This window comes from Crocodylus siamensis, chromosome 3, assembly GCF_052110815.1.
Source record: "Crocodylus siamensis isolate JL-2025a chromosome 3, ASM5211081v1, whole genome shotgun sequence".
NCBI lineage: Eukaryota > Metazoa > Chordata > Crocodylia > Crocodylidae > Crocodylus > Crocodylus siamensis.
Genome location: NC_143397.1, coordinates 62,381,062 through 62,403,731, shown reverse-complemented (window position 1 = coordinate 62,403,731; position 22,670 = coordinate 62,381,062). Strand labels below are relative to the sequence as shown.

General features: G+C 44.3%; 1 protein-coding gene across 3 annotated transcripts in view; it reads left to right on the top strand.

Moving 5' to 3' along the window:
• PGGT1B (protein geranylgeranyltransferase type I subunit beta) overlaps positions 1-8,304 on the top strand; it is a 57,300-nt gene extending 48,996 nt beyond the window's left edge. For 2 of the 3 annotated variants that reach the window (XM_090038401.1, XM_090038403.1), the window contains exons 7-9: positions 1,003-1,187; positions 1,455-1,563; positions 7,604-8,304. In XM_090038401.1, the coding sequence (XP_089894527.1) occupies positions 1,003-1,187; positions 1,455-1,563; positions 7,604-7,785 (476 nt within the window). In that variant the 3' untranslated portion in view covers positions 7,786-8,304. Of the gene's footprint in view, positions 1-1,002; positions 1,188-1,454; positions 1,564-2,504; positions 3,284-7,603 lie in introns of those variants that run through there. The other variant, XM_090038402.1, reaches the window with a different exon arrangement.
• The last annotated feature ends 14,366 nt before the right edge of the window (positions 8,305-22,670 follow it).

The following is a 22,670-nucleotide window of genomic DNA, read 5'->3' as shown; positions in this document are numbered from 1 at the left end:
CCTTATGATCCTTCTTTTTCCCTGACACAATGAGATTTATTGTAGGGGGTAGTGAATTGAAAAATTTTCTTCCCTTTAATTTTTCTGCATTGGAGTGGTATAGATAATAGTTTCTCAACCTGTGGTACATGTACCCCTGGGGGTACCTGGGTACCCCAGGACTCTCTCTCTCTCTCACCCTCTTCTCTTTCTCTCTTGCCCCTTCCTCCTCTCAAAACTATGGCAAAAAATTTGGTGTGCCATGCACTGCGGCGCTTTAAATTTCCCTCTAATAATTTGGCATGCCGTGCTTTGCACGGCACTGGGTTCAGCCCTTCTAGTTTTGGTCAACATCACCTCTAGCCCAGGTCATACTTGAGTTGTGCACCCCTGGTGTAAAATGTGGCAATCCTACCCACACCAGATCAGACATCTGTCATATCACGGCCTTATATACGCAGCCCTTCTTCCAACATATGGCACACAGTAGTCTGTAAATATAAAATCCCTTGAAAAATTGAGTGTTGGGGTACTTATTAAAATTTTTAGAAGTTAAGGGGTACTTGCTACTTAAAAGTTGAGAAACGCTGGTATAGATAGCTTGCTTACTGTGTCTCTGAATTTGCCAGCATTGTTTCAGATTTCTGGATTCCTATTCATTTGCTTATGGATTACATATGGAAACAGGTCTGCAGCAGTGAATACAGCACTGTTACATCAATGTTTACTACTTATATGAATGGTGCAGCACTGATAGAGCCTCCAGCTGTGAGGAAATGAAGCTCTAGTCACTGTAGAATAGCGCATGTAATTTTTTTTGTGGTGGGTGTCTGTGGTAGACAAAGGGTTACTTTTCCTCTGGAGTTTAGATTTCAAATCAGCTTTTCTAATTAAGCAGGCTTCTGATTTATTTATTTTTTTTGTATTATGCTGTAGCTTTTATGATCTCAGTTAGCCAGATTCTCACTAAGGCTAAATTTCTATTTCAAAGCATCACAGAGGCTATTCTTCTTCTCCTTGCAGGTGGCTCCACATTCTGTGGAATTGCATCATTGTGCTTGATGGGTAAATTGGAGGAAGTCTTCTCTGAGAAAGAACTGAACAGGATAAGAAGATGGTGTATAATGAGGCAACAGAATGGCTACCATGGACGGCCCAATAAACCTGTGGACACGTGTTACTCCTTCTGGGTGGGAGCAACTCTTAAGGTAATACAGTAGTGAGACATTTTTATATATTTATTAGCTAGTTTAACTCCTTTATCTGTCACTGCTGTAGCATAGTTGCATCCAGTGCAGGTTGGCGTGACCTTAAAATTGGTATCTTGCTCTCTGCACTTTGTACTGTACTATACTTATCTAGTAATTTTTTGCAAAAATGTAGGGCCTTAACTTTTACTAGATTTATTCTCTGTTGCACCAATTAATTATTAATACTTTTGTTCATGTATTGTTGAACCACTCATTTCTTTTCAGCTCTTAAAAATATTCCAGTATACCAATTTTGAGAAAAACAGGAATTACATCTTGTCAACTCAAGATCGCCTTGTTGGTGGATTTGCGAAGTGGCCAGACAGCCATCCAGGTAAACTACTCTCTCAAATCTGGGGTATTTTTTATCTCCCAATTTAGTCCAACAGGTCTCTCATACTTTTTATTATATTTAATTGTTTTCCTCTCAAAAATGTGGGCAATAAAAGCTATAAAATATAACTGACTGTCATAACATGAAGTATACACATTTCCCTCTGCCACTTTTCCTTGTTTATTGCTGCAGCAAATTAGTCTCTTATGTAAAGGGGACATAGAACAGAGTTTAGACTCTGGATTGCATTTTCTTTAGTTTTTCTGATCACTTTTTAACTAAAGAACTTGTGTAATAAGTAACCATATAGTCTTAACAGAGATGGCACATGGAGTGGTTCTGTCCACATGATAATACCCCAAAGGAAGTATGTATTTACCATAAGGTTTCCAGCAAAAGAATCATTGCATGAGAATGTATTCTTCTTGAACCTACTTGTATATGCTATGCTGCTTTGAGATCAGTCACTGTCACCATAGTAGAGCCATTCCTCTCTATCTTGATGTGCTCCTTTTTTAGCACACTAAAAAGCAATCTGTTTAAAACCTGAGCTGTATAAAATGTCTCTTGTACTATCGAAGTTGTATGTATGAAGGAATAAGACTTAAGGTTGGTACGGCTAAAGATAAACCTTACTTTTTTTGGTTTTTCATTAAGTGCACACATGAACACTATGTAATTCCCTTCAAAGTGAGTCTTCTCTGATTCTGCTACCAAGGCTCTCTTTTGAAGGTGGTAGGCTTCTGTGCCTGATTTATAGACAGGCTGAATGTGGAACTGGAGGATTTAGAACTTCAGTCTCATGATTAGTGTAGGATGTCTCTAGAAAACTTCACTGGTATGCTAAGCACTTATTAGCCCTGGCACCTTGCGAAATGCAGCTTATTTCTTAGTACTTATTAGCCCTGGCAGTTTGTGTGACCTATATGTGTTTTATGCAGTTTTGCTGCTTTTGAATATCACCTGTGTGCAACTTCACAAAGCTTAAATCAGGTATGAGGGAGTGAATGCAGATCTGCTTTGAAGAGTGACCTCATGAAAACTGTCTCTTACATTTCCACTTATGCATGTCTGTGGCTTCTATTACAAAACCGCACAGCTGAAATGGGAACTGCCATCCCTGAAGAATCTGCTTGGCGTCTGAGAGTTAAGCTTCGTTCTTTCTGGCTTGTACAATATCTGCATAATGCAGATTTTTCCAGCCTAATGCTGTCTTCCGTTACACCCTTTGTCTTCAGAACATACCATCAGGATGAAACAGCCCTGTTACTTTCACTGTAACATCCACATCTAGAGGTGGGAAGGACAGTAGTCCTGTAAACTGAACTCAAGTTTGTTGATGCGAGAATCAGGAAAGAGATGGTTCACTTTCCTTGAGCTTCTCTGGTTCTGCAAGGCTAAACATAGAGGAGTGTTAAACTTGCCTTTGTCACTGAAGTCAGTGAGTGTGACTCTATATGCACCAAAGCAAGTCTATTTAATATGTGGATGCTATTTTTGTATAGTCATTTTTCAAGTTGTGATTCTGTTCTGATCTCCTTTGACTTCTCTATTGATATAAGGAGTCTTTTTACTCTTTGATCTTTGAAACTGCAACCTATGTCCGTATCTTGTGGGTCAAATAGTAATCTTCAAGAAGAAAGATTACATCTAAGTTTTGTGTAACTGAGCAAAAATTGTACATGGCTAATAAATATAGAGATTTAATTTGGTGATACCATATTGGTTGTACAGTTACTCTGATTTTATTCTCCCCCCCACCCTTACTTCAGTTGAGCATTCATGTTAATAGGTGGTCATCTCATGAAACCTAGATTTTGAAATTAGTGTTGAAAGCTTGAGATTCCAAATGTTCTGGCTTTGTACAGTTGTGATCCTAGCTCTTGAGCTGATGTCAACTGAAGGGTGGGGTCAGGGGGATATAATGGTAAGTAGAAAGAATGTTATTTTTTTCATTTCATGGGCCAAAAAGGATACAAATGTTTTTCAGCATTAAGAAAATTGAAACGCAGTCATTTCTAATCTTAATTTGCATTGTACTAAAGACCAAAGAATTGGTGGATCTTCAATCTAGCATGCTGTTTAGCACTGGTTCTTAACTTACCATCACCAAGTCTTTAGTTATGGACTAGTATAATTCTAGATCTCTGGGCTGGGAACTAAGAAACTTTTTGTTCTGTGCTTGTAGGATCCATTGTAGTTAGCTGTGCAGCTGAACACCCATTCAAGATTGTACACAATTTGAGAGCACAGTACCTTAAACCTCACAAAACCCCAGTAGCGATGTTACTGCTGTTTTGCAGTTGAGGAGGGGAAGTGCAGATTTGTCCAAAAATTTCATGTTAAAGCAGTAGAACTTCAAACATCAAGTTGGCTTATATGTTAATCACTAATAAATCACATGCACTTTAATTGTGTTTCCAGTTAGGTAAGCAAAAGCAGACCTTTGTTTAAAAGGCTTTCAGATTTACATATTTAAGATTGACATCTGTCTTATGTTAATTTTGCTGGTATCCAGTGATAAGTGATCAGTACAAGACTTTTTTGTGAATAAGCCAGTTTTGAAAAACAAAGAATGACTTGGTTATCCTTCACTACTTATGCATCAGTCTTGGTAAAGAGAGTTTCTTCAGGGGAAAATAGACACCAACACAATTGCCTGTGTTCCTGTTGGGCCAAAACAGTGAGAACTTATCTGAGTTTTATACTATACACCTCAGTGTAGTATCTGAATTACCTAAACTTTAAAATTCAATGCAAAACTAAGAAAATGAAGAGTGAATTGAATGTGTATATAAAGGCACAGATGAAGCAGAAAGAAGACTGGAAATGAAGAATTACTTTGATTAAAACACAAGGATCAAGAAGAACGTAGAAATAAGCACTTTGAAAACATTAGAAGTAGAAGTGCACTGACATATCAGTTCATATTGGATCTGCACCGATAAAAAGAAAATTGATGTTATCAGCAATTGGGTTTTTTTGACCAGTGTGGCTGATAATGTCACCAATAAATACCACATGCACGCATGCAGCTACAGCATGCATGTGGCCAGGAATGCAGCCTGGCAGTGTGGAAAGCAGCGTCCAGATGGTAAGTCAGTGGTGGGGAAGGGGTGTGAAGAAGGGAAGGGGCATGGGGGATGCAAATCAAGGCCCACATGGTGAGGGAGGGAGTGGGACGGGGGAAGGTGCTGCCCAGCCAGAGCAGGGTGGGGCATGGGATGGAGCTGCAGAAGGCTCATCTGGGTCTGTGGGGCACTGGAGAGGGAGGTGGCTTCTCGGAGGCATGGGGAGCATGTGCCCCCTTGATTTGTGCACAGGGTGAGGATGGACTGCTTACTGCGAGCCTGGGGCTGCACCAGCCTCTTCCCGGCATGGGGGTGTGACAGGTGGCAGCAGCACTGGGAGTGGGAGCTATGGGGTGGGTTATAGCCACCCTCAAATTTGCCGTAGCGCACCTGTCCTGCCCACCCTGAGCACAGCTGTGGCCCAGCCCCCTGGCAAGGGCAGGTTGGTACACCCTCTGGCCCCAGCTCACAGCAGGTAACCTGCCCTTGCCCCGCATACAAATCTGGGGGGCCTATGCCCCCCATTCCTCCCCCCTGGGATGCATGCAGCAACAGGGAACTGTTTCCCCTGCCCCCGATCCCTGCGCACCCTCCTGAATGAGGGTCTATCCACCGCCCCAGCTGGGCAGTACCTGCCCCAGCCCAATCCCTCCCTCACTGCAGGGGCCTCGATCTGCCTCCCACTATGCACCTTCCCTCCCTCAAGCTCCTTCCCCCACCATAGACTTACCAGCTGGATGCTGCTCTCCATGCTGTCAGGCTGCATATCAACTATCAGATCAGTATTGGCTGATATGGCTGGTTAATAACTGGCCATCGGTATTGGCCAGAAAAATCTTTATTGGTGCACCCTTAATTAAAAGTGAAGTTATGAGTATATGTAAGCTGAGACTTGTTTAGGAAGCACTGTAAATGAAAGTTGTCTTATCCAGTCATTGCAGGTCTGAATGCCTTAAATTATTAGGCTATCTGCTATCTATTTGACTCTTTCACTGAACTTTGGTTGTGCAACTCTTCTAGCCTTCAGAAGCCTTAACTGATGGTGACTGACTTGTTTCAAACAAAGCTATGTCAGAATAGGTATGTTTTGACCTATCCTAAATTCTGCATTAGTCTGCACTACTTCACAACCTAATTAAGCGTACCAGATAGCCATATATGAACAATCAGGCAATAGTTTGTAATGGGGTTTTAGCGAACATTCTTTGTTTTTTTCCTGTGGGAGAGCTCTCCGTGGCAGACATATTTGCCATATATAGTGAACTATGGTCTGTCTGCATGTTAATGAAGTTTAATGAAGGATTCTTTCATTCATTAAAGCTCAAAACATTTGACTGGCGTTTGTGCAAATACATTCTTGAAAAATCTGTTCAGTCACCTGTGAAATTACAGTGAAACTCACCTAAGTACATTATGGAGCATTGATCTGCCTGAGAGAGAGTCAAGTTAGGGGTATCATTTCCCATGGGGGGCGGGAAGTGTGGGGAATCTTTCTGTGTTTTTGGTGGTATTATGTTCATGGTTATAGTTCCTAGTTTTCATATATACCTTGCTGTTTCAATAATTCATGTCATCTCATCTGCAGAGTCTCCTGCTGTACCCATGAACAATGTTCCTATGCTCAAAAATATCTTCTGCCTATTTGTAGCAGGAAATGTTTAGACCAGTGGTGGCCTGCCTGTGATCTGTGCACCTCAAGTGGTACAGGCAGTCCATGTGTGGCATGTGGCAGATTGGGGAGGGGACATCAGCAGCAAAGTGGCAAACAGAGCATGGAGCAGAAAAGCAGCAGCATATCAGGCAGGTAGCATGGGGCAGGAAACAAAGCAGAGCAGCAGATCAGTTGGAGAGAACAGGGAAGGAAGAAGAAAGAGCAGCAGATGGGCAAGGGAAGGAGGTCAGAGTAGTACTCGGGGAGGGTGCAGAGCTAATTTACGGTGCTTCTGCCAAGAAGGTCAATTCTCACTGCTTGAGAATATTGACTCTGAGAAGCACACTCTTTAGGTAAGGGCCATCTCCTCCCTAGGCTAAAGTAACTACTATTAGTTGGCAAAGGCCTTTGCTGAATAAAGTTGAGATTCCTAGAATACATTCTCAGATTTCAGGCCTTTGCTCAAATACTCTTTATGACCTAGTCAATTACTGTGTTTTCTCATGTGTAACACCCTTTTTCATGAAAACCAACTGAAAATCCATCAAGAAAATCCACTCTTGAACCCAGAAACATGGTGGCTATGGAGCAGTGGTAGCATTAACTTGTGAAAATATGGTGAAATATGGTGCAGCTATGGGAGCTATGACAATTCAAGGTACCACTACTCCCCTGCCACTAAATTTCTAGCCCTGTGTAGAGCACACCCCCCCCCCCCAGCTGGATGACATGTTCCTATGTGCTAGACGGGGCAGTGCATGGGGTTGGTCTGTGGCTGGACTTGACACGTGGTCCTAGACTTATCTGGCATGCAAGACTGGCAACAGGTTTGGCTCCCTACCACTGGTTTTCTTCTAGGAAAACTCTTTGTTTTCTTCACTTGCCTTTAAAACAAGGTAAATATTATACCGGGAGGCCATGGTTTATGTCAGGGGTTCTCAAACTTTGTGATACCATAACCCCGAGCGCTGGATGGTGGGAGACAGGAAGCTCACATGTGGTAGCCGCTGCCACCCCTCTGCACGACACTTCCCCACATTGCTGCCCATACCCCCTGGGGAGTTTGCGGCCCCCTTTTTAAGTTGCTCGTGACCTCCCAGGGGTCATGACCCGCAGTTTAAGAACCCCTGGTGTATGTGAACAAATACAGCATGAAATATTTAGATCCGTTGAATAATAAAGCAGAAAGTGAAGGGCTTTTCATTTTCTAGTTGTTCATTGCCTGGCTAAAAATATATTGGAATCTAGAACAGGTGACTGTGTTGCCGCATGGTTCACCACAAAGCTCTTACTATATTCCTTTTTGTCTTGTTTTCAGATGCTTTACATGCCTATTTTGGGATCTGTGGCCTGTCATTAATGGAGGAATCTGGCATTTGCAAAGTTCACCCTGCCCTGAATGTAAGCACCAGAACCTCAGAGCGCCTTCACCACCTCCATGAGATCTGGAAAACTAAGGACTCTAAACAGTGTTCAGATGATATGCATATCTCTACATGACTGATTTAGGCCCAAGTTTAGTGTTGTAGCATCACTGTAGCCCAGGGTTAAAAGCCATGTATAACCAATGTGCTCTTTAAGTGCTGGAGTCCTACAATCAAACCCATGTTCCGGGCATCACTTTGATAGCGAACAGCCTTTGGTGAGTTATTTGGCACTGGGGTAAAAGGAAATAATTTCAGTTATGTAGAAGTTCTTTGCTGCAGGCTCTGTAAAGGCTCTTCAAACAGCTTGTCCTTCTTCTAAGAAGTCCCTTGAAGCAAATTTAACTCTTCAGTTTATATTTTTTTAAATTAGTGCATACTGTGTCAAGCTGTGTAACGGGGAAAGTATTTTCAAAATCTGTTTACATATCATACAGTATAGCACTAAATTTTGGAGTTCTTAATGACATTATTTGACACACTTTTGGGTAGAGAATCTACATTAAGCCTCATTAAAGGTTACCTTTTTTCATCTACTTTCAGATTCCATAATCTTTGTAAAAAAAATTAAAAAAAATAAAATTATTTTATTCAATATAGAGTGGATTTCTAAAGTTATTAAAATATTCATAATCCACTTGCACAGCTCCTGCAACAAGGAAGTAGACCAAGGACAGGCAACCCCTGGCACACATGCCAGTTAGTGGCATGCAGAGACATTTTCCCCAGCACACGAGGAGGTGTGTGAGGAAATTGTTTTAAAAAAAAAAATTAAGTTGCTGCTCTGTGTTCTTCTGAGCAACTGCAGGTCCTAGCACGATGGCAGGCACAGAGTGGGGTAAAGTCAGGAGAACACAGACAGGGATGCAGTCTGTGTTTTGCTAACCCTAACTCCTGTCCCTGGGCTGCATCCCCCAGCCCAGCCTGGCCCCTGGAGGGAGCTGCTGGAAGGGTGGGATGGGCTTGGGCAGGCACTGTGCAGGGCCACTGTGCTGGAGGCTCCCAGTAGGTGGATGAGCCCTAGGCCTGGCTGGGGTTCGGGCAGGCAGACGCTCTGTCCCACCCAGCTGGGGGCAGCACCAGAGGGCTGGGTGCTCAGGCCAGGGTATGGGCAGCATAGAGAGAAAGAGGTGCAGGGTAAGGTGCTGTGGGCAGACTGACCCCTTGGGAAGGGTGGCGCTGGGTGGGAAGCGAGGCTGCCTTGGGGCTCCACGAACTTGGGCCACAGCTGGTGGGTGGGCAGGAGCGCCCAGCAGCACCCAAGGTGGGGCTCAGTCTGTGCAGCTTTGCAGGGATGAGCCACAGTTGCCCTGCCTGTGAGGGGCACCAGCTGGCCAGGGCAGGACATCCAGCTCAGGGGGTCTCCTGGCTCCAGGCTCGGCCTCCCTGTGCATAGGGCACAGTCTAAACAGGGCAGAGCCTCCCCTGCTGCAAGGGCCTGGCTGTGGGAGTCTGTCAGGTCCCGGGAATAGCCGTCACAGTTGCCTGACCAAGCCCTGGCCTTGCTGACCGGCAACTACCAGAGATGGGGCAGGCACTGTGGAGGGCCACTGCACTGCAGGCTCCTGGCTGGCTTGACCCCAAGCACCGCCTGTGGTAGCTGTTCCCAAGGCCCGGGGAGCTCCCATAGTCAGGTCCTTGCACTGGGGGCAGCTCTGCCCTGCTTGCACTGTGCCTGGTGCACAAGGAGGTTGAGTCCAGAGCCAGACCACCCCCCCCACACACCCCGAGCCTAGCATCCTGACCTGGCCAGGCACATCCCCTGGCAGGCAGGGCAGCTGCAGCCCAACACTGCAGAGCTGCATGGGCTGGGATGGGCTGGGCCCCACCTCGGGTGTTGCTGGGCACCCCTGCCTACCTGCCGTGGCCCAAGTCTGCGGAGCCCCAGGGCAGCCCCTGCTTCTCACTTGGCTCCCGCTCTCCTCCAGCTGCTGCCTTCCCAAGGGGTCAGCCTGTCCACAGCAGCAGCCATCTCCCTGTGCAGCCCAGATCCTGTCCTGAGCACCCGGCTTTGGTGCTCCATAGGGTGGCCATCATAGAGGACAGTCTGGTTGTCCTCTGTTCTCTATTGATATGAAACCTGATGCCTTTATGTCCTCTATTTTTCTCTTCAAGACAAAAATAGAGGACATAAAGGCATTTGGTTTTATATCAATAGAGGGCAGAGTATCAGAAAATTGGAATGTCCTCTATGATGGCCACCCCAGTGCTCGGCGCCTCGGTGCTGCCTTCATGTGGGTGGGGTAGGGACATCTGCTTGCCTGAGCCCCAGCCTTAGGCCCAGGCTTCCCCCGCTCCGGGATCATCGGGGAGGCCTGAGCTCCCCAGCTCTGGTGTCTGTTGCTGGGGCGTTGCTGCCTCCCTCCACTGGATGTTGCCTTGAACTAGCAGGCCCAAGCTGTAGCTTGTAGCGGTGGGAGACATGAGCAGCAAAGGACACACCCTCTTTCTTTTTTCCCTTTCTTGTCTTTCCATCTTTCTTTTTTTTTCTTTCTTATCTCCTCCATCTCTCTTTTTCTCTCCTTTTTTTCTCTTCTCCCCTTTTTCTCTCGTTTTTCTTTCTCTCCTTTTTTCTTTCTTTACCTGTCTTTCATTTGTCTCTCTCCTCTCTTTTTTTCTTTTTTCTTTCCCTTGCCCCCACCTTTCTCTTTTTTTCTCTCTCTCATTACAACATGCTTAAGAAAAATACACAAGAAGAAAGGTAGTATATGAAGTTTTATTTACTGTCACCAGGTTTAGAATCTTTAGAAAACCTATTATTTACCGTAAAAAAACAACATGTATGATTGTTAACTATATTACTATGCAGTGCATCCTGCCATGTACCCCCTGCCCCGGTCTTTTTTTCTTGCATGCTGGCACTCTGGCACCTTCCAAGGTAGACATTGGGGGGCGGTTCAACACTATGGCTAAAAACGTTGCCTACCCTTGAAGTGGACTGTTGTAATTGGCTTTTACTGAAGTATTACTACCTTTGTTGGATTTTAATGTGGTATGGACTAAAAATCTTACAAACAACGAGGAAGAAAAGAACTAGCGGAATCCTCCGGAAAAGGTAGTGCGTGTCCAAATGTCATCGCGGCACACTGCTCTGAAGCTGAGCACCAGTCATACAGCTAGGGTGCGATGACGCAATGAATTCTGTTTTGATTTCTTTAAATATATAATATAATTCACAAGAGGTACAATTGTGGTAGGCTGCTTTGAGGCAGGGCTTAACTATTACTGCAAGGTGAGCCAGTTAATAAAATGGCAGTCTTTTTACTGGCTTCTGCAGGATGTGATGTTCCTCGCATTGACAGTCACACAAGTAGATGTATTGATTTTGGGGACCTTTAACAACATAGTGTATAATCCATAATGAGGACACATTACCATAATCCACAGTACTGCAATCTTTATGGTAAATGGAGGTGGAAAAAACACGAATGATGGGACAGCCGTTAAAAATCAAGTCCTAGCAAATCCATTTACATTCAGGTTCAAAACTGGTTTGTTTCTTGCATCATATGCAAATTGACAGCATTTTATTTAGAAAACCAGCTAAAATGTGTTTGGGTGGAGGGGGATTGTTTTTGTTTTGCTTCATTTTTAGACCTGTAAACTACTGTGGTATGTTGAATTAGCTGGGGTCGGGGGGTTCATTTGACCCTCCTTGTTTCATTTCAAGTTATGTGACATCCACAAAATCTTGTTCAGGCTGAATGTCAATATCAGACTGCCATTTGTCTTAAGTTGGAATAGCCAAAATCATTATAGATGTTGTATTTATATCCCATTAACTTCTCTGGCTTTGTTTTTATATCCTTGAACTGTTTGTGCCTTTACTTCTCATGAACAACATAATGACTTTGATTAGTTTGAAACCTCTAATATTTTACATTGACAGAGTTCACCCATTAAGTAGACACAAGCTTGGAATTGATGATTTGCTCTTAATGTCTCATTCTGCATGAAACTGACAAATGATGGCCATTGCACATTCTTGTGTAGCTGCCATTTTGATTGTGATTGTGTCAATGGCATTAATGCTAGCAGAGATAAATCTGTAAATTCATTTTAGCCTTCTCATTTTTCTTGATCATCTTGGGAAAAGTGGCTAGGGAAAAGTGTTTATCTTTGTGTAAAATTCTTAAAGTGATAACAGGTAAGAGAAGGTGAACCTGGAAATTTAGATTCAGCAGATTGAGATATGTAACCAGTATACAGAAGCGGAAAATGTAGCTGTGAAAGCATTACACTGCTGCCCAACATTAGGGCTGTGTGAAACAGCACTGTTTCATTTTGACTTCTGTTCTGACAGGACAGTGTTTCGTTTTGAGTTTTGTTTTGCGTTTCAGTTCATTTCGAAAGCACTGTTCTGTTTTGTTTCATCAAAACTGTTTCTCTGTTCAACACTGTTTTGACGTTTCGCCCATAGGCTATAATGGGGAAGCACAAAACTGCCTATACCTTTGTCATTTCTGGCCTGATTCAGATGGAACTTGCAGGGATGGTAGCCCCTTCTGAGGCCATGAAGCCTGCCAAGTTTCAAGGAGATAGGTGCAGGGAGTTCTGGGAAACTTCACCTCAAACTGTTCACAGCAAAACTTGTATCGCTCGTAAGCGTGAAAGCACAGAGAGAACTCAGTTCAAACAATGCTTTTTTGCAGTTTTTCCCTCCCTCCCTCAGAGCACTGGGATTGGAAGGGACCTCAGGGAAGGATCAGTCACTGGCCAGCTACACAGTCAATATCAGAGCAGTCCTTCCCCCTCCCTCTCCTTAGTTTCTCTGTAGCTGTGAGCAAGCCCAGCTTCGAAACTCGAAACTTTTTGAAACTTTCAAAATGTTTCGACTGCCCAAGTTCTGATTCAAGGCTTTTTCAAAGCTTTTCATTTCGTTTTGATTTTGCTGTTTCAAGCTTGAAACAAGTTGAAACGAAACAGCCGGAGAAATTTTGCACAGCTCTACTACCCATCTATGGTAAACCTCAGCTTTTCACATGATCTAATTAACTAATGCAGCTACACTTTATTTGAAATGTACTATTTAATTATACAGAAATGAAGGCTTGCATTGAAACTTTAACCTCATCCTCATTTTAACATAATTAGTGGAAGATGGTATGATGACTTAATTGGGAGTGTTCCTGCTAAGTGCACATCTATTTATATACACGGTTTCCTCATCTTCAAAGTTCCAAATGAGACTAATACATTCTAATACAGATGGCTAACAAATAATTGGATGTAGGAGAAACCTAAAATATATTAATTTCAACAAACAAATCAAGGTCTTCTTGGTATCCTGGAAAAATTAAAAGAAAAGTCAAAACTGGGGAGAGCAGGAGCACATGACCATTTTGTCTACACGTGGTTACTACCCAAAACTGAAATATCTCCACCTTTGTATCTACAAACCCTCCATTGCAGCCTTAAAGCTTTAAGAGTTCAAATGATTTCATGTGGAAGAGGGAGGGTATTGACTGCCAATTTCAAGGGCCTTTATAAGGACACCCTGCATGAAACTGCCTCTTACATGCCAGCCAGCATTTATAGTTGGAAGGCAGACCTCAAAGAGATGCTTCTCTGGTCCCACGTATCCTAGAAACTCTGGGCTCTACAAGAATCCACAAAGTGAGCTGTCAGAGAAGCAGGCAGACTTCCTTTGGAAATTAGATGGAACTGGTGCGTTTCTTGTAAAACAAGTCGCTATTGGCAAATTAATGTTTTCAAATTAAAATGTTTTCACCAGAAAATACTTGGCCTGGTCTACTTAGAAATGTTAATACTTGGCTAATTAGGGTCTTAACATGAAACAGGACACAGCATTTTTCCTCTCAGTTATTTCACTCATATTTGTATACCTTTCACAAAATGAAAGGCTCAAAGGTTTGGCTGTATGTATACAGTTCAAAAGGAAGAATAACATGTCCAACATGGAAGTGTAGCATGAGGGACTACTTTCACTACAGGACATTGCCTGGTTTGGAGGACTAGTATGGGTTCAAGAAGACTAAAGAGGCAGATGTGGAGGCAGAATGTATATATGATAAGGGCATGATGGAAAAAATGTAAAGAGAGAAGGACTTTTAGGTGCTGAGGTGGTATGATGAGATGTATTTGAATGTGGCATTTAGTGATGACGAGCTTTTCAGTGGAAGCCTTAGGGCCACCCTTGTCTGCCTTTACTAGTGCTGTCTCTTAGGGTTATTGGGGAAAGAAGTGACACGACAACTTTAGTGATGCATAATGTCCTCCACCTTAATGATGCTATATTTAATGCCTTCAGTCTCAGCATGTCATGTTGCCTATATATTACTGCATTTATGCCTTCAGGTACTAAATTGGACTAGCTAATTTCTCATCCACTGGTGCAAAGACTTCCAGATTATCTTCACACTAGCTGTGTTAAAACTCCTGCTGTTTGCTTTCCAAAAGGAGCTATCCACCCGAGACAGGAGTCTAGAACAGAGTTATGCATGTATTCACTGTCTTGCCCAGTGTTGGGAGAGGAGGAAATTTCTCAGTGCTAGAGAATGGGGTTTTCATTGCTAAGGTTATTAGGTATGTTTCAGTAAAAAAAGAAGAAAAATGGTGGGAGGAAAAACATGCAAATGAAGAGGAGTCTATACTTTGACAATGAATTGTGGCCTTTTTTCATGAAGACTGCATCCCTGTTGAACCCTGTAGCCCTGCCAAGATGAAATTCATCAAATGAATAACCTCTTGCTCCAGTCAACTGAAACATCCTTTTGGATTGGCTGACTTTGGTAGAAGCTATCCCATTTGAATAACCTAAGTTAAAATGTTCTTTTGAAATGGAAGCAAGGCCTATTTGAAGTTGTTTTTGTAGACCCTTTTGGATCAAGGTCTCTGTGCCACCACCTCTTTTCCCATAAGCACAGCGCACACAATACGTTCAGGATTTGCTAAACATAGACTTTATTCGGGGGGGGGATCCAGAGAATCACATGCTCATTTTGTGGGACACCCACCAAAAGGCAATTTGATATTGAAATGATATGGAAAACGGGGGCTCCTCAGAATAAAATCTGGGCCATCTTCAGGAAAGAGGATTTCATTTTTAATTGCCCATTTCTAAGTTTAGGGCAAACAAAAGGGAATGGTTCATAACGTATCGTTGTGGTGCCTGTGCTGCCCAGACAGCTAAGCAAGCTGGAATGTTCTTGGAACGACATACTTGAAATAGCTTTCAGCTATCTGAAATGAGCATGGCCCTGTCTTTACTTGGTGCTGCGCAGTAACCTTATTTTAGGAAAAGCCTTCCTTCTGTGGCTTCAGCTCACCACAATAAAGGAAATTAAAGAAAAAAATAACTTCTTAACCTTGGGATCAGCCATCATATCACCTCTTGCTGTAACTGTAAACTCTCATTGTAGAAACGTTTATAGTCTTATCTTTGTTACTTGTTTTGGTGCTTGTTCTGTTTATTCCTATTTATTCTATTTATACTTTTTGAGGTTGGTCTGATGCGATTTGCTCTTTTTTTCTTTTACAGACAACTCAACTCAAAAGCACACAGGCATGAATATGTGATTGTTATAAATAGTAGGGAGAGATTTTAGAACAAATCCACAGTCTTTACAGGATGGTGTACATTCATTTGCTGTCCATTCTGCATACTCATATTATACAAACCAACTGTGTGTAGCTTACACTCACTACACACCATCCTTAAATAGCCTCTGAAATGTGCAGCTCTCAGGGCCAAGGACAGGCTCCAGCAAGAGCAAAACCGGCCCAAGCAGGTCAAATATAGCCACAGGACTTTCCTTTTATATACACAGATGCATAAGAGAGATGGAACATGTTGCCTGCAGACTGGTAGTAACATATGATCCAGTATTACACCCACACCCACCCAACCATGCAAGCTACTGCTATGACTAGGTCCCTCTAATAGCTCTTCCAAGCCCTGAGAATTGTTTTCTTTGTAAACTAATTCCACTAGCAAATAATTTGTACTAATGGACCAAGGAAGCTGCAAATACGGAGACAGCGTAATTTTAAAAAGGAAAAGCATGTTCATTCTTCTGATAATTAGACAAATGCCTCAGGCCATTAGCAATGTGCCAGGCCCCCATCTTCTTCCCCCCGCCTCCCCTTACAGCCTTTGTGAACCCTTGACACAGAACAGCAGAACTTCATGCTGTTACTGAGCTTCTGGAGATGCTAAAATCTTTGCTGCTGGGAAACTATATCCAGGGCCATGTTGTAGTTCACGTTTTTACACTCCCATGTACTGTGGTTTGCCAGGCATACAAGGGTTCCAGCAGAGTTCCTGAGATATCTGGTGGGGGCCTTGTGTGACAGTTCACTTAAGAGCCCATCTGCTTCCTTCTTCTGTATCTGGGAATCCCTGATTCTCATCCCTGTGAATGTTCTCAGCTACCCCCCTGCCTTTAGTCCCCTGTAGGGCTGTGCAAACCCTACTGCAGTCTTGACCTCAGTGATCCCCTGCAAATGCTAAGGAGCTTCAGTGGAGAGTTTGCAGCTCCAGGGTTTGGAGCGGGGAGGGCAATTAATTCATGGCTGTGGCCTCCTAGCTCTGGAGTCAGCAAAGGCAGAGGGGGAAAGACTCTAAGGATCCTTCTAAGCAGAGTATGAGACGTGCTTAGTGCGGGTCCCTGGAAAGTGCCCTTTCAAAGCCCCAAGGCTGTGGAATGCTGCTAGAGATCAACCATTCCCACGGTCTCCTTTCTAAAAAAGGCAACAAAATTCTGCAGCAGCTGTTGCTCAGAGAGCAAGATTGGATTGGATTCCCCTCTCTCTGTCAAGCTAGCCTGTCCTCTCTACAGCTGGAACAAAGCTTTTCAATGCTTTGGTGTCATCCTCTGTGCAGAGTTAAAGCAAATGGGCAGGTGGATGATTTCTTTTTTTTCCCCCCAACTAAACAAGTGGCCTGATGTCAGTCACCGCTCTGAAGGGCTGTGCGCCACAAGCAGATAATACTTCCACCTGTTGCAAGAGGCTTCAGGTCAATGGCAGGAGCCCCTTATGGAGCCAGAGGGAGGGTAAAGCTAGAAATGTTTTACAGCACAGTCAAGTCAGTAAAGGATGTCATTATTTTTTGTGAAATTTGGATTTAGATTTGGCTGATTTGGGGGACAGTGATTTGATTCAGTGATTCGAATCACTGGCCTGAATTGATTCAGCCGAATCTGATTCAGAGATTCAGCTGCTGTCAAATCTCCGACTCACACAGGCCCATCCCCCACCCACTCTCCCAGCCCTGGGAATGGCTGCCCTGCCCACCCCAGTTCCAGTCTTTAAGAACCCCCCCACCAAACCCCCAGGCTCACCAGTTCCTCCTGGGTGGGGGGTGATCCCTGCTGCCCCCCACGCTGCATGGGGGGCTCTGCACAAGCCCCATGAAGCCCTGACCACCGCTGCAGGAACTAGTGAGTCCGGAGGGGGGGGGGTTTCTTAAAGGGCTGGAGCTGGGGCAGGCTGGGCAGGCATTGAGGGGTTTGGGGGAGTGAGGGGGGATCAGGGGGCTCGTGGCAGAGCCCGCACATGCAGTGGAGACAGCAGGGCCCCCACCCAGCAACACCTGGTGAGTCAGTGCTTTTTTTAAAGCACCAGGAGCTGGGATGGGCGGGGCAGCCATGGGCGGAGAGCTGGGGGAGCAGGCTGGAGTTGGAGGGGGTTGAGAGAGCAGGCAGGGGATGGGGCCTGGCAGGGGACCCCATGGTCCCCTCCCCACTTCTTCAGCTTCCCCTCCCCTGCCCCCTACTTACCAACTCTGAGTCTGGTTCCAGCTCCCTGCTGCAGCAGGTGGGGACTGTCTGAATCATCCAGGTTCTCCGAATCTTTTCCAAATTGATTCAGAGAGCTTCAAATTGATTCAGACCTTTTTATTGGTTCTCTGATTCAATTTGGATTTGGAGATTCGGCCACCAAATCAGGCCAAATCTCCTCTGAATCGAATCATCACCTGAAGCTGCACACAGCCCTACTGTTCAGCCTATTAAGAGATGCGTGTAACCATTTGTTCTTTGTAGACGAGCCTATTACAGTGACCTTTTTGAAAGGGCCACCTGCATATTTGCTTCTTTTCAGTGGGTAAGAGAGATCCATGACTTCTGCTGGGCTCCAAGTGGTCAGAGGATGCCTAATATAGCTTTGCCATAATAACAGCACTATATTACTGTGGGATGCTATTTTCAGAGTGTGAAACCACAAGTGGACCAGTCCTGGGTGTGTCCTAGGCTTTAAATGGCCCCAGAACAGTGACGTGCACACAGGTGAAAAACTGGTGAGTCCTGGTGTTATTGCAAAGCACTGTGGGATAGCAACTGGAGGAGTGCCAGGCTAGTGCAAAGTACAGGAGTGTACAGTGAACTTTTTCCACTTAAGAAGGGGATTATAGAATCTGTTCAGCTGGTAAATTACAGAATATGATATATGCTATTTTATTTAAAACAAAAAAACCCAACAAAAACCCTCCAAGTTAATATGAACAAAAAAACCTGTGTAGCCAAGCTCTAAGAAGTGTGGAAACCCCACTGATGATGTTAAAACTTAACTACAGATAGTGCTAGAAAATATATTGTAGCAAATTAACTTGCACTGACTGCATAGGACTGGTCTTTCTCTGATTTCCAGCAGTATCTGATTTCTGAGTTTTAGGGCAGATTGTTTTAAGTGAATGAATTTAGTCGGTCTGCTGTTCTTATTCAATTAATGTTTTTAAAAACTGTGGATTACTTACATTCCTCTTGTCAGACTATATTAACAATAACTGCACCATAAAATGGCTTCTGCATTACATATTCATGGTATGCATGGCTACATACTTGGAATGGTTCTTTATAAATATATAATTGCATACTCAAAATACTGTATTAAATATTAATAGAAGTCTACATACTTAACCCATATTTCTAAAATGAACTTGTTCCCAGTGGCATATAATTACTGTACTGTTATGTCAAATGGAACCATGTGAGGGGAGACCATAAGGAATTATATGTTTCAGTGCAGCAAATCACTGAAGCAAAGGGCTTTTCTCTGAATATCTTTCTCTTTTGTGTGTTTGCACCTCAAATGACAGAGGGTGTTGGACTAGAAACAGAGCAGGTCAACAAAGTCCAATACCTTGGGTATTAAAATGATTGGGATCCATGGTTCACAGTTGACCATTATCTATGGATAAACAGAATCTCTGGACCCAAATGCCTCAAAACTTTGTGGGCTTGAAATGTCCATTCAGTGCACTTTGCCACAACTTTGTTTGGGTCATGAACATCTGTAAATCAGATGTGGGGGCAGAGATCAGGAGAAGGGGGGTCATTTCCAGAAATGGAACGTTTCTCTCTAGATTCTGTCATCAGTAGCATGAGCAAGTATAAAGCACTGCTAATGCATTGCTTACCAGCAATGTTTTATTGTTACAGGAACTGGTAGTTTAGTATTACATGTGTAATGTTTTTACTGTCTTTGCTGGTGGTCATCAGAGTAAAATTACCAGCGATGCTAAAACCTATTTTATCTTATGGTAATAGGTGTTGACATTTTAATTCATTTGTGTAGTTCCAAGTACCATCCTGGTGGAAATGTATGTCAATGTATGACATGTCTTCAGAAGTCATTGAAAGCCTGCCCAAACACCAGTACTAAGTCTTGCTCAGATCCTAAGTTCAACTGAGTGGTAAAGGACAAGTATCTCAATTTCCATCTCAACTGAGGATTGAAAGCCTGTATGATCTGAGTTGGCTAGCTGGGCAATCCTCTTCCCTGATCTTTCACAGGGTGCTCCCAATTTTATGCTATGTATCCCACTGAGTGATGTGCCCTGCAGAAACAAGAAGTAGCTACTGGTTTTTAAGTAGCTGACAGCACGTAGTTTATTGTGGGCATTCGTGTCTCCTTTGTTGGATTATTTCACTTTGTTAGCAAGAGCCGAGTTGGAATGATCAGCCAACTGAAACAAGATCAGAAGAAGGATCTTAATTGTGATGTGGAACAGTGTGCTATCCAAAAACAGTGAGTCTATAAACAGATTTTGGACGAACTCCCCAAACCAAGAATCACAAGATGTACCAGTCAGTTCTGGGCTGAGATGAAAAGACTAGATTTGGAGTGGCAGAGGCCAAGATGCCCCTAAACATTACTCCTGAGTGGAAATTTTATATCAATTTAGCTGACTGTAATTACAGGTTGTGAAATGCCCTCTTAAGCCAGTGGTTCTCAACCTTTTTGGACTCAAGGTCCCCCTCACTCCTGACCTGCACCCCTCGGCCCTGCTGATGCCCCTCACTCCCAACCCAAAGACCCCCAGTGGGTGGGGCAGAGTATGGATATGTATATGCCCCCCAATTTCTGTGCCCACAGCGGGCATGTGGATGCAGCCTCGCTAGACTGGGCAGGAGCCACCTCTGCTCCCCTCAAGCTGCCCACACTGCTCCTCACCCCACCTCACTTCTGGGGTAGAGTCATGGCCTGAGGACAGTGGTGGCAATGGCTAGGACATGGCAGTGAGATAAAGCTGCAGCCTGACATGTGAGCAACTGGTGGTGGGAGAGGTGAGGGCAGCGCACCCTCCTTACACTGCTGGCAATGCGGCTGGCATGAGGGTCCCAGCAGCAGTGGCAGAAACAAGCCTTGCTGTCCCGTTCTGCCCTCCCATGTCAGGTCCCACCGCTACAGTTCAGTCAGGCTGCAACCCTGTGCCCAATGTGGGCACAGAAATTAGGGGCATGCCTGTCCCAATGTGTCACCTATGCTCCCACCACCCCCAACTTACCTGTAAGGAGCTGCGGGAGCTTCTCTCCACTGCTGTTTGGCTGCCATGTGCATGTGCACATGCACACATCCGTGTAGTGCCCCCTTGCTGGCCGCCTCCTGCTCCCCCCTGCCCTAAATATTTTTAAAGTTTGTTCGTAACTCTTTGATATGTTCTTGTGGCCCACTTTTGCATTGTGACCCATGAGCTGAGAAATGCTGTTCTAAGCTTTTCTACAAACTGAGTATATCTACACATGTATTAACATGCCATTGCTACTGTGTATTAAATGTAGTACCTCTAACATGAGATACTACATAAATGTGCAGTAGCCAGTGCTAATGTGCAGTAGCAATGGTGCATGGTGTTTTTACGATGCTTAATGCACTGTAGACTAATTCTACTGTGCATTAGTGCATTAGTACAGTTTTGCTGTGATGCTCTCTAATGCACAGTAGAATTAGTCTACTCTGCATTAATCGTCTTGTGTAGACGCACCCACTGAGGAGCGTCAGACTGTTGCCTGATTGTGGGTAGACTAACTGAGAGGATTTAGGTGTGAAGGTGCTGAAGGTTAAGGACAGGGATCTAGAGGCAAAGAAAGAACTGCAGTTGGTGGCTGAGAATGGTGACAGTGAGATTGCTGGAGAGAAGGTGTGACTAAAAGCAGATGTATTATGTAGAACTGTCTCTTCTAAAGATTATTGCACAGTTTGAATTGAGGTGTAAGATCCACTAACAGGTGGTCTGGTATGCACAGGAGCAAGAGCTAACTGGATCCCACACCCCTGCAACAGGAATTCCCATATAGTCCAGATGTAGAAGCTCATTGAAGTAACCAGGTCTGTTGCAGCTGCCAAACACAGGGACCTCCTCACAGAGCCTCTGGCCTGAATCCCAAGCTGAACCTGCAAGGACTGGAAGTCAGCTCGTATTGCTTGGGAATAGTCCTGATCAGTGTCATCAAGACTGGAAACCCCTTCGTATATGGTCAAGGAGACTGGGTAAGATCCTGTAACACTTGCCTGGTCTATCAAGTGGCCCATCTGGGGGTATCACTAGTCATTTGTCCCAGGAGATGACTGTCTTACTCCTCCAGACCATCCTGTCTTGAGTGAGCCTCATGTTTCCTGCCCATGCCTTACCTCAGTCCTTCTTTAGCCTTCAAGCCCTTTCTCTGAAGACTCTGTGGCTGCTTGCTCACTTTTGTAGTAAGTTGGCTACAGTCAAGCCAGTCTGCCTCTGGGTTGTGCCCTCAAAACACCTCTACACATTGATGCTCTACACAATCCATTTCCTCATTCTTGTGACTCAAACCAACACCCAGTGATACCATCTCTTGCCACTTATGGAGAATTACAAATTCTAAGGTGCCAACCTCTGTTCTGTCCTGCTCCTACATCCACCAATATCCAAGTAGGATGTGAGTTGGCAGCTCCTCCTTGGAACCATGATCTCACCATGTTTTTGGTATGGTTTTCTGTGCCCCCTCAACACTCATTATTTTTGTGGTGAAAGGGAGACAGATTGCAGCCCTTCTTTTGCTTCCTCTGTAACCTCAGTGTGGGGTTCTGGCTATACTTCTCTACTCTTGTGCCTCATTTGAGGCTCCACAAAGTCATGGGATCTTCCCATAAGTTGTTGGTATGGGAGATGCTGGTGATAGTATACTTCGAACAGAAAATGAGGTTGGTGTTTAAGGTTCAAAGTAGCACCATAATTGCAGCTCTCCTGGACTATAGTCAGGGTGGAGTTTATAATATTTGGTTGGTATGGTATTCTCAATCCCCTTCCCCCACCTTCCAGCCAAATGCTGGAAAATATGTGGTGGTGGTGGTCTCTTGCTGAAAAGAGCTAGGCACCCAACCTTCAATAAAGCTACCTTTCCAGCCAATAAATGCTTCTACTGAGCCATGTCCTTCCCTTACTGCTCTCCTCCTTTCCACAGCTCAGTGCAACCTTCTTCATACCCTTTCATTGGATATTTTGGGGATTTTTGTCATTTCTAAGTGGTCCAACTTCTTTTTGACATTCAGTACCTTCCTTTTTCTCCAGTCACTTTTCCAGTGGCTCTCTCTTGCTATGCCTCCTCGCTGGTCCTGTCACAGAGTTGGGCCTAGACCAGGGGTGACCAAGATATGGCCCAGCCTGTGGAAAAATGTCATTCCACTGGAAAAGTGGCACAACTGCCCATGGGGGGCGGGTCTTCTAGCCCTTTTCATAGAAGACCC